This window comes from Equus przewalskii, chromosome 19 (genome assembly GCF_037783145.1).
Source record: "Equus przewalskii isolate Varuska chromosome 19, EquPr2, whole genome shotgun sequence".
NCBI classification, from domain to species: Eukaryota; Metazoa; Chordata; class Mammalia; order Perissodactyla; family Equidae; genus Equus; species Equus przewalskii.
The window spans coordinates 15,759,972-15,784,909 of NC_091849.1; the positions used below are offsets into that span (position 1 = coordinate 15,759,972).

A 24,938-nucleotide genomic window follows, 5' to 3' on the forward strand; every position below is an offset into this window, starting at 1 on the left:
TTTAGCCAGTTTACCAGTCTAGTTTCCTGTAAAGGGAGTAGCGCGTATCTGGACAAATAAGGAAAAGCCATTTGTGGGCAGGACCTTCGTCTGTGCGGCTGTGTCCGAGGGACAGCTCGCCTTATTCATCCTCAATGTGAAATCTTTCTTCTGATGCGCACAGGGTGTGTGCATCTCTTTCCACTGACAGTGCCTGCCAAGTGAAAAGATAAATCCAATTAGTTGGAAGAGCTTCTTGCTGTGGGCAGCAAGTCTAACCTCAGGAGGTGGTGCGATTCATTATTAGTCAGTGATTAGAAGGAAGATTTTCAAACAAATTATGAACTCACAAAATGGAGTAGGGGGTGGTCTGTCTGACTCCATGATCAGTTGTATTGTCTGTCATCCCTCAGCCCCCCGACTGAGCTTTGGGCCAGAGGCTAATAAATTAATTGCTAAAGGAGTTTGTATTTTTTTCTCCCTATTTTTTCCTTGCTCTGCTCTGTGATCAGCCTTTGCTACTAATGAATTATGTATTAGTGTAAAAGTGGGTGGAATCAGGGAGCAGTGAATAGCCCTGATTAATTCACACGTCAAATTAGTAGTCCGTGAAAAACATATGCTCTTGCTGTGCTCTTCCCATTTTCACAGGGAAGACTCCCCGTTAATGAGACAGTGTATACTGAAATAGCCAACCACGTGTGGGTGCTATGAATTTTCTATTTCTAGGGTCCACTGAGTTAGGGCAAGTGAATAAAGCCATAAAATTTTAGAATGGGAAAGTGTAGATGGGAAAATAGACCCAGAGAAGTTAGGAGAGAGGACCTGACAGAGAGGAAGGCGCCTGAGCTCTGCAGTCAGATGTGAGTTTCATTCTGGTCTTTGCTCCTCATTGGCCAAGCAATTGTTACATGTCTTAAATTTAAATTTCTTAGTCTCCCTTTCTGCCCGTGAAGCTCGTATTACTGTGCAAAGTTGTTCTGAGAAGTAAATGAAATGCATACGAAGATGCCGGATTGATGGTCATAGTTTTAGGACTATGATTTATGTAATCCCTTCCCTCAAGAATACCGACTGCCTCATGGGTTTAGCTTTGAGTAGGCCATGTTTAGGTTGTGAACACAAAGCAAGGCTTTCAGGTACAAGTTGAGGTCCTTTTGGGTTGACTAAGCAGAAGTTGGCCTTAGGGCCACCCCTCCTGTGGGCAGGGCGCCTGCTGTCTGAGCTGCTCTTGGCTTCACTCAGGTGGTGAGCTGGGACTGGGCTCTCAGAACACCCCTTATGCCTCTGCTGCCTCCTGGTGGAGCCTCCTAAGTCCTGAGTGCAGGGTTGTCTTCTCAGATTAGAAGGGAAAACACAGTTTTGTGATTTCACTGGTTACACCTTTGTCTATTTCTGGCTCCTCGGAGCGTGTTCAAAGCAAGTGAAGCGTGAATGGCAGGAACACCCGATGCTTTTGTGCTGTTGCCTCACCCTCCCCCACCGACGGAAGAAGGGAGGGAGGGCTCACTTGACTTCTCGTCCTAATGCTGCTGTTTTGTTTCCTAGCACTCCATGTTTACAGCAATTCATAAGCATTACAGCCTCGATGACTGGAAGCTCTTTGCCGCTAATCATCCAGAATGCCTGCAGGTATGGCTGCACCTGGTCATAAATTACATTTGTTGCAGAAAATCCTCGGGGTTGTCAAAAGGATTTGAATCGGCGGCAGATACATAACAGAGTCCTGAGAGAGACTTGGGGAACAGCAGGGTGTCCCCCAGCCCGTCATCATGGCCAGAGCTTTACCAAGGAAACCTGTATCCTGTTTTGAAAATACTAAGCTTTACCTGCAAGGAGTATCTGCTTTTATCCTTGAAAGGTGATGTGTTACATGAGAGCCTGTGGAAGACCATTGTTTCCTGCCGGAAGTGGATCCAGTCTGACCATTTCTCTTGGCTGTAGAAAAAGCATCTAATTATAACAAGTTGTTTTGGAGTTCAAAACAAGATGCCTGCTAGGATGGCTGTAATCAGAAAGGCGGGTAATTAATAACAAGCATGGATGTGGAAAAAGTGGAATCCTCCTGTATCATTGTGGGAATGTAAAATGGTAAAGCTGCTTTGGAAAACAGTTTGGCAGCTCCTCAAAGGTTAGGCATAAGAGTTACCGTAAGAACCAGCAATTCCATTCCTAGGTATAGACTCAGCAAATAGAAAAATATATGTTCACGCAAGAACTTGTACACAAATGTTCATAGCAGCATTATTCATAATAGCCAAAAGGTAGAAATAATCCAAATGTCCATCAACTGATGAATGGATAAGCAAAATCTGGTATATCCATACAATGGAATATTACTCAACTGTAAAAGGGAATGAAATACTGATTTGTGCTACAGCATGGATGAATCTTAAACACATTTTACTAAGTGACAAAGCCAGACACAAAAGGCCACATATATGATTTCTGTTTACATGAAATGTCAAGAATAGGCAAACCTGTAGAGACAGAAAGTAAATTGGTGGTTGCCGAAGGCTGAGGGGATGGGAGGTTTGGGGGTGAGGGCTGAAGGATTTGAGAGTTTCTTTTTGGGGTGATGAAATTGGTAGTGGTGATGGTTGCACACAACTCTGAATACACTAAAAACAACTGAATTGTGCACTTTAAATGAGTGAATTGTATGGTATGTAATTATATCTCAATAAAGCCATTATTATTTGTTTTTTTAAAAAAGGTAGTTTGAAAATAACAAAAAGCCCCAGTATAACATCTTGACTTTCCTCCTGGCACATTTGGGTGTCTCTGCGCCAGTGCCCGCAGAGAAGCCTGTCTGCCTTCGAGATGCTCTCCTCCGTCATCAGGTCATTTGTGACTGGGCTGGCCTTTTCTCTTTTTTTGCTATGTTTTATGTGTGGATTTTGATTAGTGAGAAGGTGATTTTGGAGATAAAATAATTCTGGCTCAATAGCAAGTCCTTCGTGTTTTACATCTTGTTTTCAAGTGAATTTTGCTTGTTTCACCTTATTCCCTTCTTCTCTGTAAGAAGTTTGGGGAGCAGTGATTTTTTTCTCTTTTTTGGTCATACCTCCGACTTCTTTATGGGAATTTTTGGCAACATATTAATTGAAGGCCTGGCCTTCATTACCAAGAGTGATCATTTGACTTACTGCCTCTCACTAAACTAAAGGCTAATTAAAAAGGGAAAATGTTAAAAACTCAGTGACACCGAGAGAAGCTAACTGATCTGAACTTGCACCTGCTGAACTTAAACAAATAAAAGGGAAAATTGAAAAGGTGACAAGGCTCTAGTGGGAGGGAAAGAAGGTGTGATTGGGTTGGCACTGGTCAGCCTGTCAACGTGAGAATGACAACTGGAATAAGTGCAGAGAACTGGAGTAAATGCGTATCGTGTTACCAGCCTGCCTCCACTCAGTATCTGGGTTGTAGCTACATTGTTGTGATTTTTTGGGAATAACAAAGGATGTTAAGCTATGTCCCTCATCTGTGGCTTATGGTTTAGAGATAGGAGTTAAAATATAAATATTCTTATTAAGGGTGAGATGCTGACTCTGGGCACGATCCCATGGCTTAGTGTGGCTAAGGCATAAATTACTGAAAACAAGTCTTCCCAAAGAGCAGATTTTGAGAGGAGCAGAGGGGTGGATTGGAGGGCACTGGTCCTGTGGAGGTTGGGGGAGAGGGCATCACAGAGGAGGGTCTGGTGGCTTCAGATGTAAACATGTACAAGCACACTTGGGAAAGATCATTTCAGGCTTGTTCGTTCTTGCACCTGGGACCTTTTGCCCTCTTAATAGGAACAAGGACTTGTGGCTCTTTGTGCCGCTTATGATTTGCATGTTGTGACAGTACTGCATTGGGAGGAAAGATGCAAACAAGAAGTTTTATCAGAGGAGTTTTAATTATCTTCCACTCCCTCCTGCTCCCCAAGCGAGATGCTCCGGGTGACAGCCACGGCCTTGGTGGGAGGAAGCCTGTGTTGACTGGGCACCCTTGTTCTTCCTGCCTCCCCTTCTCCAGCAGGAGGAGAATTTGCACGAGCAGCTCCACGATTCAGAGTTCCACATAGAGAGCTTGAGGAAATTAAACAAAAGCCGAGGATGAGGTTTCCCATATTTCAGAATCTGTTTACTGGAAAGAGTCTGTGGCTGAGGTCCAAGGTTAGGGATATATATGCATTGTAATGGTGGGAAAGATAACAGAGCCAATGTTTCGGTAACTTAATAAATGAATCTCCTTTACCTCCGAGATTGCGTATTTCTTGAGCAGGTCCACTGGGTGTATATTTGATCAGGGTAAACCTCAAATGTCATTGTACTGTCCCCAGAATAGGTGAATGGGTGGAGGCAGGGTCTGACTTCTGAATGTTCCTTACTGTTCATGTCTTGCACCTCTTGGTTTATTTTGGTACAGCATGTGGCCGTGAGTTCGGGCAGTGGGGAGAACGATCTGGAAAAGATGAGCAGCATACTGGAAGCCGTGCCGCAGGTTAAGTTTATTTGCCTGGATGTGGCCAATGGGTATTCAGAACATTTTGTGGAATTCGTGAAACTTGTCCGTGCCAGATTTCCAGAACACACTATCATGGTAGGTATGGTGGAACCTTCTCTAGATGTGGAAGCAAAGAGAGAGTTGTTCGGCGTGTCAGGGGGAGCTATTCTCTTCAGAGCTTTTGGTGCCTCCTTATTAGAAGACTTGTTGAGAATCATTAGGAAGAGGACAGGCACCAGCTTTGGAAGATCTGAACACTGGCTCTCTATAAAAAATAAAATCCAGATCAACACCATAGGGTGTTGGCTCCTCATGTCTGTGAAATATCGTCAGATGTGATACCTTTAAACAAAGGTCTGTGTCACTTTTAAAAAAGAATATATTTTGAAAAATGAAAACAATGTAACCAGGTTTCAGTTGAACATATTTATGTCATCTGTGCCCCACTCCTGGCTTACCAGGAGAAAACTCTGCTCGAAGAGTTGAAATCCACAATAGTCAGCTATTATTTGAAAATCATTTGGTATATCGTTTTATCCAGAATCTTTATTTGTGACTTTTCCTGCCTTTTTTGTATTTTCCTAATTATTAACACCTTTCTTAGTTAGAATGTATATTATTGCTGGGAAAGGCAGATTTACAGAAAAAAGAAATAGAAGCTCTAGGGTTAAATTTGGGCTTTTGGAAAATCTATATTATGTGTGTCTTTGCTGTTCTTAATTAACTTGACAATTATAGATGGACCACTAGATAGATAATTTACCTAACTCTTCTTTTTTTAACTTTGAATTTTATTTCTCCTCGCATTTCATCGTTGTAAAGAAGTTGGGAGACAAGAATTATTTCTATTGATAGAGTTAAATCTTCCATTAAGGATTTTTAGGATAAATATTTTTATACTTTCTAGTCACATGAGCTGAAAGGATTAGGAATTGTCTATTGAGTCCCTACTGTGTTTCAGGAGGTTTATGTCTGTTCTTTGTTTTCTTTAAATCTCTGTAAGAGTAGGAACTGTTGTCCCAAACTTGCCACAGACGAGGAATCTTAAGATCTGATTTGTTGTTACACTTTGGGATTTTCACAAGGTCACACTGACGTTGAACAGCAGAGCTGGAATTTGAAGCCACGTGGTCTGAAGGCAAAGTCTCAGCTCTGGCCCTTGAGACTTGTTAACATGCCCCGTCCTTGTTAACTCCAGTGATAAAGCTGCCATCTTCCAGTAGGCGATGTGTGACCGGTTTCGGCTTCCTAGTTCTGAGGTGGGGGGTCGACCGCCCTCAGGCTTGCTCGCTGGAGGGTGATGAAGTTACCCTTTGTCTTAACCCAGCGATCATCATGAGGCCCCAACTGGCTTTTCTGCCCCCAACCCTCTGGTGACTTTTTGTCATGAAAGGGGGAGCAGGAAGCTGGACTCGTGGGAGAGCAGAAGCCCCCAGCCAGGACCTGGTAGCCCATAAACAGCATTTGATATTAAACATAAATTCTGAGAAACAATGTCTGCTTGGCAGAAAGAACATGACAAATATTTGTTGACTAGGAGATGAATCTTTAGTTCATTCACTCTGGAGAGCAGGAGATAAGGCAGGCCCAGGATTGCTGTTCACCTTCCTCCTTCTCTGAGATGGTGGAGTCTAGACCTTTCCAGATCTTTCCAGTTTACCTCTAGTGTTTTAATTGCTCTGGAGATCCAAGGGACTAATAAACTTGGGAAGTTGTACTTTCCATCTACTGGCATTTTTGGGTATAAGAATTAGTTATGACGGGTTAGGAATAAGAAATTATACTTAATGAGGCAACTTAGGGGTTCCGCTTTTTTTCTTTAGTAGTTCATGTATTAAATTGTGAAATATGACATACCAACAGAAAAGTGCGTACAACATGGATGTTTAATAAACAGTCATAAAATAAGCAGCCCTTCAGTTTACCTATACCAGGAAGCCCCTTCTCCCACCTCAGACGCAAGCCCCAGCCCGGGTCTGGTGATCATTTCCTCCCTTGCGTGTTTCTGGTTTCACCACCTCCTGGTGCATTCCTAAACAATGGCATTCGAATTTCCCTGTTTTTGAACCTCGTCGAAATGGTACTCAAACCGCACATCTTTTGTATCTTCTTTGGCTCAATCGTATGTTGAGATGCACCCGTGTTGCTTTATGTAGGCTGTATGGTATTCTGTCCTTCTTGGGGCGAATCTTCAATAGCGTTTCCCAGGTGCCTCACTTGCCCTCCTCCCCCTCTGCTTTGCTGCCGGTTGTAACACTGTTAATATCGCCAACTTAATGCCCCTGAAGTTGGTGTGAACACATGAGCTGAGTCACAATGGGCAAGTCACATCGCTTCTGAACCTTTTTCCTCACGGGTACAAAGGAGGTTGAGGATAATACTGGCTGAAGAATTATTGGGGGGATAGGATGGGCTGCTGTTGTGTAAACATGACACTATTCACAAATGGTTGTTCGGTGGTAGTAAGTACCATTGAGGGGATGTGCTGTGAGAACTGAGTCAGAGATAGACGGCTGATGGAGAGGAAGAAGGGGCGGTGGCATGACGGTGATTTGTTTTTGTTTTAAGAAGAGAGAGAAGACATGTCCCACTTCCTTTAAAAAGGATAGTGATAGTAGAAATCCACTGGAGCCCCAGAGCTTTCCATTGCATGCTCCAAACAGTTGGCCATGAGTTTTCGCTCCCAGCTGGCCCTGCTGAGAGCTCGGGCAAGCTGCCTGTTGTAGAGCCCAGAGAGTCTGTATTCCACCCCTCAGGGCTGCAGACCAGGGGAGGGGGGGCAGGGCAGGCAGGAGGTGGGCTGGTAGGAGAAGGGGAAGGGTGTTGTTGCCAGAGCAGAGCCTGGGGGTTGCTATGGGGGATGGGGCTGGGAGGGGGAGACTGACTGGCGCAGAGTTCCCACGGCCCTCTGGGCAGGCACCTGCAGCAAGTGCCTCCAGCGCTTGCTGGCTGGCCTGGGAATGTGTCTTCATTGTTCTTGTTGGTTTCCCCAGCAATGAACAGGAGACTTTGGCGAGATACATGTTTATTCCTGAGCCATTTGCCTGCAGTGACCCCTGAAATGTCTGATTCATTCAGAAACCTCCAGTACTCTTAGGCCCTTGATTTTTGGAAATACACTTTGTCTTAGGCCTTTTGGAGGCATTGTGGGGATGCATTACCCTTTGTCCAGTGTTTTGGAACTGGAAGGTGTATAATGTGGGTGCTGAGTGTTATTATGATCGTTACAATGTAGTGAACAGAAAGGGTGCTCAGAAATGTTCTCGGCAGAGGCTGGCAATTCCAGGTGTCTGTGTCAGGAGTGCGGGCTTGTCACTCCAGGACATCCTGGATTTATGTGTGCACCTTTGGCAGAAAAGGGTCCTATAGAGGTGCTGGCTGTAAGAAGAGTGTAACAAGTCCTGTGGCCATTTGCCTGGTGACTTTCAGAGGAAAGGGAATAATGTAATCTTGGGTACAGACTCAGTACTGTGGGAAAAAGGCACTAGCATGGACGAGGGATTTTTCTTTTAAGAACAAGTCTGGGCCAGCCCCATGGCCAAGTGGTTAAGTTCCGCGATCTGCTTCGGTGAGCCCATGGTTTTGTTGGTTCCGATCCTGGGTGCGGACATGGTACCGCTCCTCAGGCCATGCTGAGGCGGCGTCCCACATGCCACAACTAGAAGGACCCACAACTAAAAATACACAACTGTGTACCAGGGGGCTTTGGGGAGAAGAAGGAAAAATAAAATCTTTAAAAAAAAAAGTAATAGTAACAAGTCTTTGCATAGGAATGATAGCACCTGCTTTTATTAATGCGCAACTTAGTCTTAGAAAGGTGAAGGAACTTTCTGGGGAATCACACAGCCAGTAAGAGGTGGGCCTCTGGTTCGGAGCTAGGCAGCCTGCCCTCAGGGCCTGTGATCCTCCCATTATACCCTGCTGCAGCCAGCCCACGTGCCAGCTCATAGGATGTGGGGCTCCCTAGGTTGGGTCTGAGAAATGCTCTTGTGCTGGTGGCTCTTTCTGACCTGGTCCTGAGAAGGTAGGTCTCTGACACCTAATCTGTTTAGATTACACTGGAGGTCCAGCTGTGCTCCCCTGGGGAATGCCACGTCAGCCGAGGTTGGCCCATTCCCACGTAGCCATGGGCACAGCCTCGGCATTTCCATGTGTGGCCAGTGGCTCAGTCACCTGCCTGCTTTCTTTCCCTAGCATTCATGGTCAGACAAGTTCCTGAACCACACGGACATATCTCCTGCTCGCCACACCTCTTCCCGGAGACGCAGACACGCTTCACTGTTCCTTGCAAGTGTCAGTCCCTTGCAAGTGTCAGTCGTGGGCAGCCTTACCAGTTGAGCGTGCCTCATTGAAGTACAAGGGACTTGCTATGGCTGACAACACCTCTCAGGCTGAGTTACCTGGATTTTCTGTTTTCACCCTCTTTCTGGCACTGGTGTGAACTGGGACTGTGGTAGAAGCTATGAAGGGCCTCAGAGATTCGGGTGATATTTGTCTCTGAGAGTCACATAGTAAAGTCAGTTTAATGTGCCATGAAGGGTGGTTATTGCTCTGATAGCATCTCGTACTCCCTGGTTTGACTTGGAGGGAGAGGGTCATCTTCTATGTACTTGAGAGAAGGCACCAGCGTTAATGGTCCATCAGCCTACATTAGGAGCTGGCAAACTGGCCCACTGGCCATATGCAGCCTGCTGCTCTTTGCCGACAGCTCCCTTAAATCATTCTCTAGAAAGGATTGTTCTTGGCAGAGGGCATCACAAGAGTCAGTAAAAAGTGGGTAGAGAAGTTAGTGTTTAATGAGTGCAGAATTTCAATTTGGGATGCTGAAGAGCTCTGGAGAGGGATAGTGGTGATGAATGCACCACAGTGTGCGTGTACGTAATGCCACTGAACTGCACACTTAAGAATAGTTAAAATGGTAAATTTGATGTTCTATGTATTTGACCATAATTAAAACTCAAAAAAAAAAGAAAAAGGAGAGTGAGTACAAGAGGAATATACAGAGATCTCTCAAGTGAAGGCCCTCACGTTTTACTAAGCGCCAAATGAGAGCTGGGCATTGTGCTGGGACTTTTTCTTTGTAAACCTTTCAGTGACAACAAGTGGGTATGATTAGTCTCATTTTATAGAGGGATAAATTGGGACTCAGGGTTGAAGTGATTTTCTTAAAATTACACAGTAAGTGTGAGGCCCGTCATTCTACCCTCCACCTTTCTGAACTTATTTTACCGTATGTGTCCGGGTCTGCAGGAAAGCGGGAAAAATCGGGGCAAAACAGTTTTGATTTTTGCCCAGAGGACTTTTTAAAACGGTGTAAAAGTACTCAGTTTTGTCGCTTTTTATGTCTTTTTCCCTGGGTGTCCACACCTCTCCTTGGCGAGGAGGAGTGTTGGCTGCTGGCAGAGCCTGGAGGGGCCTGGATGGTGCTCGGTCTCCCTGGGGAGGGGTGTGCCTAGCGGAAGTTTCCACCCAGCTGCGTTGGTGCCCAGGTGAGGGTCGGTAGCTTCCGTTTTGTCGTGGCTGCCTGAGAAGTGGCCGGGCACGAACTGCCTGAGCAGGATGTGCTGCTGGGTGCGCTCAGTTCAGACCATCCAGTCTCCGGCCCGCCGCACAGGAGGTGCTGCAGGCCCAACCACTCGCCTGACCCACCCACCGCCTCACACCCCTGCCTGGAGCTGCTTCCATGGTGGGCTGGCCCTTTTCCTGGAGGCTGACCATACTCCTGTTCTCATTCTCCTTTGTGATTGTATCTTTTCCTTTTTCTCCTTATTTTTGCCCTTGGCTGCAAACTTGTATAGACAGCTCTTTGTGTTCCTGCAAGTGGAAATTCACCCATCCTGTCCTCTCTCAGTTGTCAGCATTCTTTCATTGTCCTCCTGCTTGAGGCACTTCGTGATCGTTCTGGCTTTTTCCACCCTTGGCAGTGACCACCACCTAACCAGTGGTTAAGGAGCCACACAGGCAGCTGAAGGGGAGACAGGGACCCCTGTGGAGGCCTCTGGGCTAGCGAAATAATGCCACCTCCTCCATGCTTTTAAACTGCCTTTGATCGTCTGTGGTTGTACCTGGTTCGTCCATCATGAGCTGACTTGAATTAATTTATTTCGTATAAAGTAGGCCCTTTAAAATAAAATGATTTGTAGGCAGCACCAGATTGAGGGGGGAAAAAAATCTACATCGGAAATGAAACTCTGTAGGGAGCCTACAGTAGCTTCTTTATGATTTTAAATTTTTAAATTTATGTGAATTTTAATTAATTTTTGAAATAAATTTTTAATATCTAGCAGATCAGCCAGTCAGGAAGAATGCACTCGGAGTCTTGTTTCTCAGGTTCTTTTTAAGTTCTTTCTTGGTTGCAGAGTTCCTGCTGGTCCTCGTGCTTTAAAAAACAAACAAACAAACCCCCAACTAAAAGCCATCATATTTAATTCTAAAAGTGATGCAGTTTCTGCTGTAAAATCCAGAAAATTGTAAAGAAGGAAATTAATAAAAATCAAACACTTCCTTCAGGTAGACATAATTTGTCGGCATTTTGGTGTATTTTTTCGTATACACATGTGATTGTTTTAATAAAATTGAGATCTTACTGTTTCCTTCTGTTTCCCCTAACATCATGCTGAAAGCATTTAGGCATTTTCCCATGCCATCAAACCAATCTTAAAAACATCATATGAATTGGCCATAGATTGTTGAACCCTTCCCATATGGGGGAATATATTTTCACTTTTGCGCTGTTGTAAATAACGCATTCTTTAGTTAAATCCTTTGACCTCGTCTGTGATTATTTCCTTGGGAGAGAATCCTGGAAGTAGATTTATTGGATATACATATTTTTGTATTTCTTCTATATGGGCAAATTGCTTTGTAGGAAAACTTGTCCTAAAATAGACATTCCACCAGCAGAGAAAGAGAGTGTGTTTTCTCTTTAGCATTTAGTGTTTATAATCACTGATAATTTGTTAAGTGAAAAGTAGTACCTCACTGGTATGTTAATTTGATTATGAATGAGGTTAAACACTTTTTATTGGCCACTTCTGTTTCTTCGCTTGTTCATGTCATTTGGCAAGTTCTGAGGGGGCTGGCATTTTTCTTGTACATCCAGACGAGCTCTGTTTTACTGTTAGTCACCCGGTGTCATAATGGCAGGCATTTTTCTCCACCAGGTTATTTGCCTCTTAATTTTGTTGCTTATATGAGTATGTGTGATATACTTACATGAGTTTTTTATGTTCATTTGGAGAGATCTATCATTCTGTTTCTTTCACTGTTATGCTATTACAAGGATTCAAGGTTTTCTTCTGAGTTTGGGGGGATACAACTTTTACTTTAACTCTGTAATCCACCTGAAGCTTCTTCTGGTGAAAAGTATGAGTGATAGTCTATGTCTTGTTTCCAAAAGATGCCTTTTCCTAGCCCTGTCTGTTGAAATATCGTTCCTTTCCTCACTGACTTGTAATACCACCTTTATCATGTACAGACCATCCCTGACTTAGAATTTTCTGACTTTGAGATGGTGCAGAAGCGATAGGTGTTCAGGATAAACTTTGCTTCGAATTTCAGATTTTACTCTTTTGCCAGGCTAGCGATATGCCAGTGATACTCATGATGCTGTGCAGTGAGCCGCAGCTCCCAGTCGACCACATATGATCACCAGGGTAAATGGCCACTCTCTACCCATCCGACCATTCTGTTTTTCACTTTCAGTACAGGATTCAATAAATTGCATGAGATCTTCACGCTATATCAGAAAGCAGGGTTTGCATTAGCTGACTTTACCCAACTGTAGGCTAATGTAAGTGTTCTGAGCCTGCTTTCGGTAAGCTCAGCTAAGATCTTCCATAGGCTTAATGTATTAAATGCATTTTTGACTTAACAATGTTTTCAGCTTATGATGAGTTTATCAAGATGTAACCTCATGGGGACACCAGCAGGGTGTTCAACAATGACATCTACTGGGAGATCGTATCAGGTTCCCCAGGTCAAGGGCTCAGTCCCACAAGATCACTCTCCACTTCAGACACCAGTTGCAAGCCCAGGTTGTCACCTGTACTTCTGACCTACTGGCTATAAATTAGAGGTTCCCACAACCCCCTCCTTGGGTTCGATTAATTTGCTAGAACAGCTCACAGAATTCAGGAAAACCTGTTTAACACACTAGGTTACCGGTTCATTACAAAGGCTGTTGAAGGATACGAATCAACAGCCAGGTGAAGAGAGAGGAAGGATGACATCCCGAACAAAGGAGCTTCTGTCCTCCAAGCTCAGCACCGAGGCTTGTGGAAGCCCTGGTTCCTCAATCTGGAAGCTCGCCCACCCTCCACCTGGAGGTGGTGGAAAGGGGCTTGTTATGAATAACAAGAAACCCATTTCACGTTTATGGCTCTGAAGGTTTTTGGGAGTTGAGGACAGGACCAAATACAACAAAAGATGTTCCCATCGCTCTTATTGCTCAGGAAATTCCAAGGGTTTTGAGAGCTGTGAGCCAGGAACTGTGGGTGAACACTAAATATATATGAGAAATATATTTTGGTTATGTGAATCATCAAATGTACGTATTTCTTATAAATCACAATGTCGCACAAATGTTCTAGTCCTCTTCCTGGGCCGTCTGTTATTTTCTTTTGTCAGATGCTGTTTGGGTTAAAACAGCTTTGAGCCCCCTCATCACCCTTTTCCAAGATCCTTTATACAAAGTCACTTTGTCTAAGTTAAAAAAGAAGAATTCCCTCTGGGAATCAATTCCGTGAAAATACACTGGGACTTCAATGTAAAAAAAATGAGTAGAATGAGTAGGGATGCATTTCCCAAAATAAGACTTTGCACAGTTGTGAAAATTCAGTCAGGCGTCTTGCCAAGCATCCTATGTACCCGCTAAAGAATCCACAGGGCAGTGAGTTGTAATAAAAAGGGCTATTTTTACGCTCTCAGACTCCTGCAGTGAAAGAACTTGTACAATTTCCAAACCAGATGCATCCTTTTGATTTTTAGATTCTGCCACTTCCTGGCTTCTGTATTTATTCTTAGGGCCATAGCTTCATGTTCTGAAATTGAGCATGTTCCAGTGCTGTTGGTCCATCAGGGTTCATCTGCCCGTTCATATCCAGGTGGGAATCTCTGACCCCAGGGTGGGACACCCAGATGCTTTCCTGGCTGTGAGATGAGCAGTGGTTTCCTAATCCTTGGTCCCTGGAGTTCCATAGAGGTTCAGGGGTTTTACAGTCTGTGAAGCATTTTATGCCCAACAATAAAGATTTTAATCAGCGGAGAGAGTGTTTTGTTGCTTATTTTATGAATTTGGATTCTCTGCAAGGTTTTGTTTTGTTCACCGCTGAAATGTTCAAAAAGCCCTGAGCTAGGTACCCTAAGGTCTCTTGGAGTTCTAAAAGTATATAGTTCCGTAGCTTCTCATGCTATCGGCTCACCCAGATATAGTCCCCAAGTGTCCTATTCTGTGCTCCTATTCAATAGAGAAGGAAATCAGGAGGACACCCTGGCCCACCAATTTCAGACTTAGAGTAGAGTCAGGAAATGGATGCAGTGTTTCTCTCATTTTTATTTGTGTGTTTATTTTTTTGTCCCTTGGCTGCCCAGTGGCTTCAGGAATACTCCTTGTGTCCAGGTGTGGAGTTCCTCACTCATTCATCTTTGTACCACCAGGAGTAGTTCACGATCGCGAGCTGTGTTCTTTCTGTCTCAGGCAGGGAACGTGGTGACAGGAGAGATGGTGGAAGAGCTCATTCTTTCCGGAGCAGATATAATCAAAGTGGGAGTTGGACCAGGTAAGACTTGCTGGGAGCACAGCAGAGGGTGTATGTGGAGAGGATTGGGGTCTGGGGCTTAGGGGTGCTGGAGATGGCCAGAACAGAACCCGTGAATGATCCATCCACAAGTTTAAAGCACATTTCTTTGGGAGGGATTCTTGAGCTTCTGAAGAAGGTCCTGATTAAGAATGTTATCCAGCTGCTTTCTGATGCCCTCGGGGAGCTTCTCAGTGAGCTTGGATGTGGTTAGAATGGAAGGTCCTGTTTCAGAATATTAATGTGGAAGAAAAGAATGCAGGTTTCACTGATGATCCCATATACCTTGAAGAAGAAGGTGATAGGTGAAGAATCTATGGGGACAGTTAGGGACATGAATGACTTAAGTTTCTGTGAGTGTTTGAGGGACCCCAAACATTGCAAATAGGCATGCAGCAGTGAGGCTACGTTTGAACTTGACCCATGGCCCAGGCAGTTAACTACCTTTGGCTCCACACCTGATACGTGATCCATCTCAGATTTTGCCCATTCTCTCCTAAGACTGCTCATTGGCATTTTGACCGGAGGGATGAGGTGGGGCCTTTCTATCCATATAGTGGGTGGCTCCATTTTCTCTTGTTGGTATTTGCCGTCCCCTTTGGCCATCCATGAGCACGAGCTTCCACATTTTCAAACTCTTTATTGCTGTGTGTTAAAATTCTTCCTTGCCCATCCATTATTGACCAGATACAACTGGGGAGAAGGAAAGAAGATACTCATTTTCAGTTGGGAATAAAAAGTCACCCACCCAAAAGACACTACTACCAAAAAAGGAAGCAAACCATAAACCAGCATGAGAGGAGTCTGTGGGGAAGCACTGCTGGGAGGCAGACAGCATCGATGTGACTTGGCACAGTCTTCAGCCTTGAGGGAATAGGATGTACCTGCGGGGACAGTTAGGGAAGAGGAGCCCTGGAGGCTCGTGGAAGTACCCAGGCTTTTAACACACAGGGAGAGTTTCGAGATTGGGCTTTTTATATTGCCACTTCCTCAACCCAATTTGTAACATATTCTGAGCAAGAGGAAAGATTGTCTTACTGAGTGTCTGTCATTATTGAAAAGTCAAAGAGAGGCTAAGGCCCAGTTCTTGCTTACAAGCAGCTCCCTGCTTGGATAGGCTGGAATAGACCAGCTTGGAATAGAACAGAATAGGCTGATAATAGACCAGGAAGACTCTTTTTTTTTTTCTTCCCCTCAAAAGCAGGGCACTCACCAGTCACCTATTTAATCAGATATGTATTGAGTGTCTCCTAGCCGCCATTGTGCTGGGTGGGTGCTGTGCAGGACGTGAAGGGTGTAAGCCACCTTCTCGGCTCTCTGTTGTTTTTGACGTAATCTTGAGCATTCAACTGCACTTGTGTCCATCATGCACATCCTCTGTGTACACAATCTGTTTGCTCAGGAGATCTGTTGTCCTTCCACTGCTCCTGTGTGCCTACCCTGCCCCCACTCCCAGCCCCTCAACTCTGTTTAGAATGTGACTAAAGAGATTTAAAGGGCTGTCTGAGTCTGACATATTAGAGCCTCTTTAAATTGATTGGAGATGATATTTACATTCTACAAATTCTTTAGAGTCGAAACACTGGACTTTGTATATCTAAATGACAGCATTAGAAAAGGTTCGTTATTGAGTAACTCCTGGGAACTGGGGAAAAGCATTAAAGACGGGCCCCCGCCCCTCTAGCTGGGAGAAAATATGTGCCCCATTTCTCCTTTCAGCCTGGGTGTTAAGATCGCTCCCATGCCTTGTTTGAAACTTCTTCCTTGGTTGTTTCCAAGAAAGGCGGTTGCCCTAAACCTCTGTCATCCCTCACCACTGCAGAGCTCCAGTCCCCTGTGGCTGAGGCCCTGTCTTCCCTCGAGGATCCGGTTGAGTGGGAGGGAAGGAGAAAAGCCACTTCTGCCCCAGAGATCGTGAAACTCATTCTGCCTTGCACAGTGCACATCTGGTCGCTGGGCCCGAGGGTGCCTTGGGGGGGAGGGCAGCTTGGAGACTCCAGGATTGTGGGTGACACGTGTCGTGAGGATGGACACAGAGATGGGTTCTGCCCTGCAGCTGGATGGATGCAGGAGAAGGGGTTCCTTCTGTTCTGGTTTCCCTGCTGAAGCCAGCCTGGGAGTATAGACATGGTTGTCTGTCTGCCCCTGCTCCTGAAGATTCCTGGGGGAAATTTGTGGGAAGCTGTGAAGGCCGTGGTGGTGGTGGGGAGCAGGAGAGGTGGCCGGGGCGCTCAGCTTTTACACTGGCCCCAGGGCTCCCCATAATCGACACCACAAGACCTCCAGCAGGCACTGAATGAGTGGGGAAGCAGCAGAGACGGAGATGTGGGTGACTCACTCGTGCTTGAGTTCATGCATTCCTTCAATGACTATTTATAGCGTTTTATTATGTACGAGGCTCTATTCTCAGCACTGGATCTACAACAATGAATATCCACGGAGCTTGCCATCCAGCAGAGAAAACAGATCCTCAGTTCTTACACAAATAGTTCTTTAAATGCCCCTTTTTGAAGTAAGTGCTGTGACGAACAACTTCCCTGAGGCAGTGACATTTGAGACGAAGCCTGAAAGATGAGAAAGGGATGAATGTACCATGGGGTTGGTACAGAGGGGAGTGTGCAGACAGAAAGTACATCATGTACAGAGGATCCCTAAGGTGGGAAGAACTCTGACGGGGGAACTGAAAGGTTAGCGTGGCTGGAGCTAGTTAAGCAGGGAGAAAGAAGAGAAGGTGGGAGAGCGGGTAGCAGGGGGACATTCAGGAGCTTGATCTAGGTGACCTCAGGGTGCAGGGGTGCTCACTTGCTGGGAGAGAGGAGTGAGACTTGAGTGAGGGGACGTGCTGGAGCTGCCAGTGCTGTTGGCATGACATTGGTCCTCACTCGGGTAATACTCTGCACACCGTCAACCAGGACTGGAGTGGACCAAGGCAAGGGCAGAGGTCAAGGGGATGAAGTTGTCTAGGAGGCCGGTGCAGTCCTGAAATGGAGGCTGACCTCAGAGTCCAGGCTGGACGGGACTCTGGACTGGGTGGGAGATGGACTGAGCTGATGAGGAACAAGAGGCTGGGGCATGTGGAGGACATGAGTGAGGGTGCAGGAATACGGTTAGTGCCGGCTCCCTTTTCTCGAAGGATTACTGCAGGCCAACCGATTTTCATCCCTTGTGCTGCTTAATCTCCACTAGAACCCCATGAGGTCAGTGTTTTTATTTCCATTTCACAGGTGAGGCAGTGAGGCATAGAGAAGTTAGAATTTGACGAAAGTTGAAGGTAAAGAAGGCTCGAGCCCGTGGGAGGAATTTGAGAGGTCCCTTGAAGTATAGTGTGGTTGCGTGGAAAAGGGAAGGAAAGTGGAAAAGAATGGGAGTTTAAGCATGGAGAGTCAGTGCTTGACTCTTAAGTGGGAGCTGATGTCATAGGAGAGAGTGACCGGGCATTGGGTGGATGGTGTCCTGGGCATCAGCAGATGATGGTGATGAGGACCTGAAGGGATGTGTGGACGGGGATGTGGTTATAACCAACTCTCTTGAGCTCCTGGGCAGCCCCTCCCCTCCGAACTCTCATCTGCCATGGAAAGTTTACCCCCAGGAAATTGGGGCAGGGCTATGTGATGGTGATGGAGGGTCATTTTGTGTCACGTTCTGCTCATTCATAACCATCTCTCTTTGGGGTCCACTTTTTCCTCCATGCCAGGTTCTGTGTGTACTACCCGCACCAAGACGGGCGTGGGCTACCCCCAGCTGAGTGCTGTGATCGAGTGCGCAGACTCTGCCCATGGCCTGAAGGGGCATATCATCTCCGTAAGTCTCTGAGCGGGGAGTTGCGGGGGGGGGGGGGGGATGGGGGGGGTTGGGGAGGATCTCTGCTCCCTGGCTGCCTTTCATCCCGTCGGCATCCTGTGGGCTTGGAAGTGAGCCGGGCACTGTGGTCCCAGCAGTGACATTTGGCAGAGACGCAGGCCCTTCTCCCACTTACTCTGTGGTGAGGGCGGCCGGCACATTAGTCAATAACTCTAGTCAATAACAACTCAAGGTGGTAGGTAGCTTGATGGGGGATAATGTGGGGAGCTTTGAGAAAATGAGAGGGCCGTGTACTAGTTTGCTAGGGCTGCCGTAACAAAGTACCCCAAACTGGGTGACTTAAACAAGAGAAACATATTGTCTGACAGTTCTGGAGGCCAGAAGTTTGAGATCCAGGTGTCAGCAGGGCTACGTAGACACTAGGGAAGGCTCTGGTCCAGGCCTCCTGAGCTTCTGGTGGTTCCTTGGCTTGTGGCACCATAACTCCAGTTTTCACATGACATCCTCCCTGTGCATGTGCCTGTCTTTGTGTCCGAGTTTCTTCTTTTTCTAGGAACATCAGTCATATTGGATTAGAGGCCACCCTGCTCCAGGATGACCTCATTTTGGCTGTTCATGTCTGCAGTGGTGTCAGATAGAGCAGATTCAGTGGCATGTTGGGGGCAGAAGTTAGATTTTTGTGGGTTGAGAAATGTCTGAGAAGAAAATGAGGAGGAGCATAGACAGTGACCTGACACTTTCATGAGGTTCCTGGAAGAACAGCACTGCAGTACTTAGCCACTTCAACTTAAGGATTGAGTGAACGTCAAGTTAAAACTGTTTATCTGTAATTCTGCTCTACCTTTATCGACGTGACCACCATTCAGACAGTTGAAGAGACTTATCATGTCTATCTCCTCCTAGATGAGATGCTCAGAGCAGGACAGACCATGTCAGATGTAATTGAGTAGACCCAGGTAGAACCATGGCTTCCACTTACGTGGATGATATATGTATATACACACATACACACTGTACACACACAACACACACACACACACACATATATATTTTTTTTTTTTGCAAATTGTGAAGTAGTGACGTTTTTAGTGGTTTCATATCAATAGACTCATATTGAATATAGTAAACTTAATCTTCGAACCATTTCACATGTACAACTGCTAAGCCAAACTCCCACATTAAATAATTGATATTTTTTAAAAAATCCAAATGCAGTCAATTACATACCCCTGTGGAATGGTATCTTGTTGATTTTGGCTCACCATTTCAGCCTGCTAAGGTTTGACTTCTGGACCTGCTTTGAGGGTAGAATAATAAAATCCCGACATGCACATTATCTCGTTGGAGTTTTACTCCAGCGTTTGGGCCCTGCAGCCGTTGCTTCACCGAATGGGACTTTAAGGTAACAATGGAAGCTAGGTTCTAGGTCCTTGACTTGCAGGCTCGTGCAGATTTCCTGTGCTCCTTCTGATCTTCATCCGTGGTTTTCATCCACCATCCAGTCAGTCAGCATTTATTGAGCATCTACTATGTGCTAGAAGCTGGAATAAATGATTGCAGATTTACTGGTTGCTGACGGAGTTCTAAGGCTCTCCACTCAATACCCTTTCCTTTAGCTTTTTCCCCTGTGAACAAATGAACACCCATTTATTGAACAAGTGGTGTGTAAAAGGCTGACATAAAGTCAGCATCCTGCATTTGCTGAGTGAGGTGATTCCACTGACTGGAGTCACCAAACAGTACCATTCTCCAGCATGCTCCTGGTTCTTGGATGCTTACCTCACCTTGTCTTGGGCTGGCTACATGAGAGTCACCAAGGAAGCTTTTTAAAATCAACATTCCTGGACCCCATCCTAGCAAATTAGACTCTTTAGAGGTTGGCCCCCAAAAGCAGCATACGTAATTAGTCATAAATCTCTGTTACCTGATAGTGTTCACCATCAAGAGTCTTAATCAGAATTTAGAGAGAGATACACATTAGATTTATATATTCCTTGAATGGCCACCATTTCCAAATCAGTGGAGGTCAAATTAACAGTTTTACTGTGAACATTTTCTGAGATCCCATACCTGCGTCCTTCTGGAAAACTCACACTTGCTTAGTTTACGGGATCATTTGTAGAGGAGGGGTGGAGGCTCTGCTTACTGCACAGGTGGCTCATTGGAAATCACTTTGGGATCTTTTGACACAGCGCACCTAGTTTTTAGCTCATTTCAGCAGTTCGCCGAGTCTGGTGCCCTGACCGGTCGCTGTATCAACTGAGAACTTACTAGGAATTTGGGGGCCTCATCCTAGATCTGCTGACTCAGATGCAGAAGGTGAGGCCCAGGAGTCTGTTTTATCAAGCCCTCCAGGTCATGCTGATGTGCTCTCAAAGTTGAGAACCACGGGCTGCTATGGTAAAGGCTCAGCGTATGAGGCAGGCCCGGTCTTCCAGAGCCAGGTCTCATCTGCTGGTGCCCCAGGACCAACTCTGAATCTGTTAGTAGGGACAGTGACAGCCAGGCTTGTGGTACTGATGCTCGGAGGTTCTTATTTTTCTATTCATGGCGAGATTTCCTAGATGGGGTTAGAAGTTCAATTTGTAGCCAGAGGACCAAGTGAAGTTCACAGACTTATATAGGAAGTCAGCTCTTGACTTCCTTCTAACCAGCTGAGCGTCTTGGGGTTCAAAGCAGCCGTTTCCCGGAAACCTTTGTCTCTTTGTCTAATGGAGTTTCGCAAGCAGTTTCTTCCACTTGCCAGTAGTCCTAAACCCGCTGGAAGTCCATCAGATGTTTTGGATCCAGCTACTTTGTCCAGTTCCCTTCCAGGTGTCTCATTTTACACTTCAGTTGCTGAATTAGCACGTCCGTGCCGTTGAAGTTCAGAAGGAAGCCACAGCATGGAGTGTGTTCAGCAGGTGCTTATACCCAAGAGGCTGGGCTTGAATCAGGCTTCTATTGTGGCCCACATGGGCTTCTGACAGGCAGAGAGCCGAAAAATTCAGGGCACCCCCTGTGTAGGTGAAGATTAAGGTGCGACCAGTTAATTCTGTCTTGTCATCTGCTAGGGACATAACGAAGGAGAGAATTTTAAAGGTGGGAACAGCTTTAGAGGAAATAATGGCTGTCATTTATTGAGCATCTTTCTGCCAGGCACAATATACATTTAGTCTCTCAGCCTTGGAACCACCTGACAAGGGAGCTGTTGTCTTCATTTGACAGGTGTATTACTCAGGGTTCTCTAGAGAAGCAGAACCAATAGGATGTGTGGATGTGTGTGGAGAAAGAGAGATTCCTGATAAGGAATTGGTTCATGTGATTATGGAGGCAAGAAGTCCCAGGATCTGCAGGGTGAGTTGGTAAGCTGGAGACCTGGGAGGATCGATGGAGTAGTTCTGGTCTGAGTCTGAAGACCGGAGAACCAGAAAGAGCCGGTGATGTTTCACTTGGAGTCAGAAGGCAGGAAAAAGCACATTTCCCGGTTAAAAGGCAGCGGGTTAGGAAAAATTATCTCGCTCAGGGTGGGTCAGCATTTTTGTTCCTCACAAGGCTTCAACTGATTATATGAGGCCCACCCCATTAGGGAGGGCAATTGGCTTTACTCAGTCTGCCAATTCACATGTTCATCTCATCCAAAAACGCCCTCACAGAAACACGCAGATGAATGTTTGGCCAAATATCTAGGCAGTCTGTGGCCTAGTCAAGTTGACACACAAAACTAACCCTCACAGCAGGTGAGGCACTGAAGCTTCGAGATCTTGAGTGAGTTGTTGAGCATCACACTGCTGGTAGGGGGCCGAGCCAGCACTCACACTGCGGTCTGTTTATCTCCGGTGTTCCTCTCCTTCCCTTGAGCACCCTCATTTAGAGGATGAGGAGACTCAGGAGGTGAAGGGCTTGCTGAAGTCGCAGAGAATGCTGGGTTGGCACAGGATCCACTCGTTTTCCTACCACATCGCTTTGGGAGACTCCAGCTTTGTCTGTTGTTATCGCTGGTCCCTGCCCCAAGCATGTCTTCCAGTGGAGAGAGGAGAGTCAGTACCTGCTGGGCCATCCGAACAGGAGGGATTTGAACAACTAGACAAGTTCATTGTTCACTGATAACCAGAAATGGCTTGGACTTTGTGGTGCTTCATAGGACCTAAAAAAACTCCCATGATGAGTCCTGTGGCTCGGCTCACTGTCATCTCTTGTTCACTCAAGCTCCAACATAGTAATCCGTGCATTTTATGAAGACCCGGAGAGCATGCTTGTAAGTTTGCGGAGGCCCTGCATAGTGAGCGGCTGTTAATCTTGATGTTATCCCCAGTTGCTCCTCCTCTCCACCCAGCCAGGAGTGCTCTCATCCGCTCACTGACCCTCTGCAAAGGAGTAAAGAGGGATCAGCACATTTCCTATAATTTTTTTGATTCTAATGTGCTTTAGGAACAGTTAGATCATTATTTAGAAATATATAAACAAATTCATTCAAATAATTTAATTTTTTTGAGCCTTGAAAAATTCCCCAATCAAATAGATTTAGTCTAGAAAAAGTCAGAAGATACAAATAAACATAAAGAAAATAAAGATTACTAGAAATGCCATCATCTTAAGATAACTGCTGCTAATGTTTTGGTAAGTATGCTTCTAGATTTTAGAGTTTATGCTTAACCAGGATTCTAATCTTGTTCTTCCATTGTTAAAGTTGTATGACCTTGGGCAAGTCACTCAGCTTTTCTGAGCCTCCCTCTTTTTTCTCCCTACCTGTAAAATATCGCCTTGAAGTTCTTGAGGTGTGTGAATAGAAAAATGAAGTTTGTAACAATCCTTGGCTCATAGTAGGTGCTTGATTCGAATTCCCTCTGCCTACTCCATGCTGCTTTGAGCAAGTATTTTTAAGAAGGGGTATGCTGACAATTCATAGATTGAATCACCACTCATGCCATGTGATGCCTTTTCTACTTAAATATAGTAACAGTCTTGAAAAGCAAAACAAATAACCCTTTGAATATTTGCACGCTGTTTTTTAAAAACTCCCAGCAGCCATGAATGTTTCTACATGAAAGTAAATGTATGTTTTAGAGGGCGGAGGTTTGCCCCTTCTGCTCTGCTCCTGGAAGGTGAAAGGATGCTACGAACAACTTTTGGGAATGACCTGTAATGGTGGTAGGGAGCAGACCCCTTTGCCCTGAAGCATGCTGGGACGTTAGATTGCACCGGGTTGGAAAGGTGTGGTCCAGCTTGTTTGGTCTGTGCTGTCTGTTTCATAAATGCAGACCCAGGCACAGTGTGAGCAGATGAGGCCGTGAGTCCGATTTCCTCTCAGCAGCACATCATAAAGTCCTAGTAGCTGTGGACATCTTAGCCCATCCTGGGAAGAGAGGAGCTCGTTTTCTCGGGGTCCCAGAAGCACCGGCCTTCCGAGTCAGGCCTCATCATGGACCACAGTCATGGGGAATTTTCAAGACCCCACACAAGACATGTAGAAGGCATGAGCTATTTACGCATAAGCGAGTGAGCAAAAGACTTAAGGAGTGTGTGTATGTTTTTTTTGGGGGGGGGCAGGGTTATAATCTTAGGGACCTGTTTTAATGGGAACATGAGTTTATTTAATCTTTTGAGGTTATAAATTTGAAACCCTATTGTGTAGAACTGTTTTTGATAAAGAGATAAAGCACTTTAAAAATAATTGGCAGGACAAGTGAGGGGCACATATAGCGGTTGTACCTTTGAAAGAGACAGTAAATATGCTGGAGCTTTGAGGCGCTAACAAGATATATAGAGCCGCGAAGCCCTGTTAACTCTCTTCGCATGGAGGGCTTTGGCCAGACACCTTCTGTGGAGAGACCACCTCTGGAATAATCATTCCTCACTGCCCCGTGGCCCTCTGGGGGTCAGGGAAGCCACACATGATTGACACACTTGATTGAGGAAATAATTGCAGGCAGGAAATATTCACAGAAGAAAGAGATGGAGCCTTCACACCTACCTTTTGATCAGAACTGCAAAGAAGTGATGAAGCAGTATTTGAGTTCTAGCTCCTGGAGTGACAGGCCTAAAAAGCAGATAGAAAAAGAAAGGATTACCTCACAGAGACCCCGTGTTCTCAGTGGGAGATGCTATTTGTAAAGTGGTCCATCTCACTTCCATGTCGACGCCCTCCAACGCCGGAGGTGCATGCAGCCCCTGCCAGTTACAATGCACTGGAGCCTGGGTGGCTTGTGTTTTCTGTGTCCTTCCCAAAGTGTGTCCCACCTTCTGGGGACAGGTGCTTCCCTCTGAGACGTTGGTCTTTCTCTGAGACCCACACTGCACACTGGGCTCTGTCCCGTTTCACCAGCCCTGAGTCCTGACTCTGCGTCCCCCTGTTGGGTCTCCCTGTTGGGTCCAGGCTGCCCTCACTGTCCTTTTCCTCCTTGGACCTCACACAGGCCACATTGCACACAGCAGGTAGCAGCCTGGTCCTCTTGTGCCTTTTGTGTTTGGAGGAAGTGCAGTGAGCTCTGTAGCCTGGAAACCTTGTACTGTGTCGCTGGTGTTTAAACATAACGCCCCCGGCTGAACTGAGCCAGGCGGCCCAAGATGACAGACTGTTCTGCTAGGCATTAAACCAGCCTCAGGTGGGCACCCTGTATGGGCAAAGTGGGTGTCAGGAATACGTGTTTGACTTTAAGGTAACTGGGTACATTGCATGAGGGTGATTAGGAGATCCATGGAGTGGCTGGGAATATAAAGGAACTAACTCAGTGTCCTTCCGGCTCTTAAAATAATTCAGCTCTTGTACTAAATGAATCTCACCTCCCACCAGACTAGGGGGAGAGGTGACTACTGAATGAGAATGAATGTGGCAGGCTCAGTGGCCAGGCGTGTTGTATAAGGGGCTGGCGGAAGCTGAGGTTGGAGCCC

At 45.8% G+C, this 24,938-nt stretch overlaps 1 protein-coding gene and 1 long non-coding RNA gene across 2 annotated transcripts in view; one reads left to right on the forward strand and one right to left on the reverse strand.

Moving 5' to 3' along the window:
* Positions 1–24,938, forward strand: part of GMPR (guanosine monophosphate reductase) — a 41,080-nt gene that overhangs the window by 8,861 nt on the left and 7,281 nt on the right. Inside the window, exons 3-6 of the mRNA XM_008518267.2 lie at positions 1,528–1,611; positions 4,393–4,566; positions 14,168–14,249; positions 17,962–18,068. Coding sequence (XP_008516489.1) covers positions 1,528–1,611; positions 4,393–4,566; positions 14,168–14,249; positions 17,962–18,068 — 447 coding nt within the window. The remainder of the gene's footprint in view (positions 1–1,527; positions 1,612–4,392; positions 4,567–14,167; positions 14,250–17,961; positions 18,069–24,938) is intronic.
* Positions 19,118–24,133, reverse strand: LOC139077414 (uncharacterized). The gene is made up of 3 exons (XR_011529913.1): positions 24,022–24,133; positions 20,139–22,414; positions 19,118–19,609 (listed from the first exon to the last, which is right to left on the reverse strand). It is a non-coding gene; the product is annotated as an uncharacterized lncRNA (long non-coding RNA).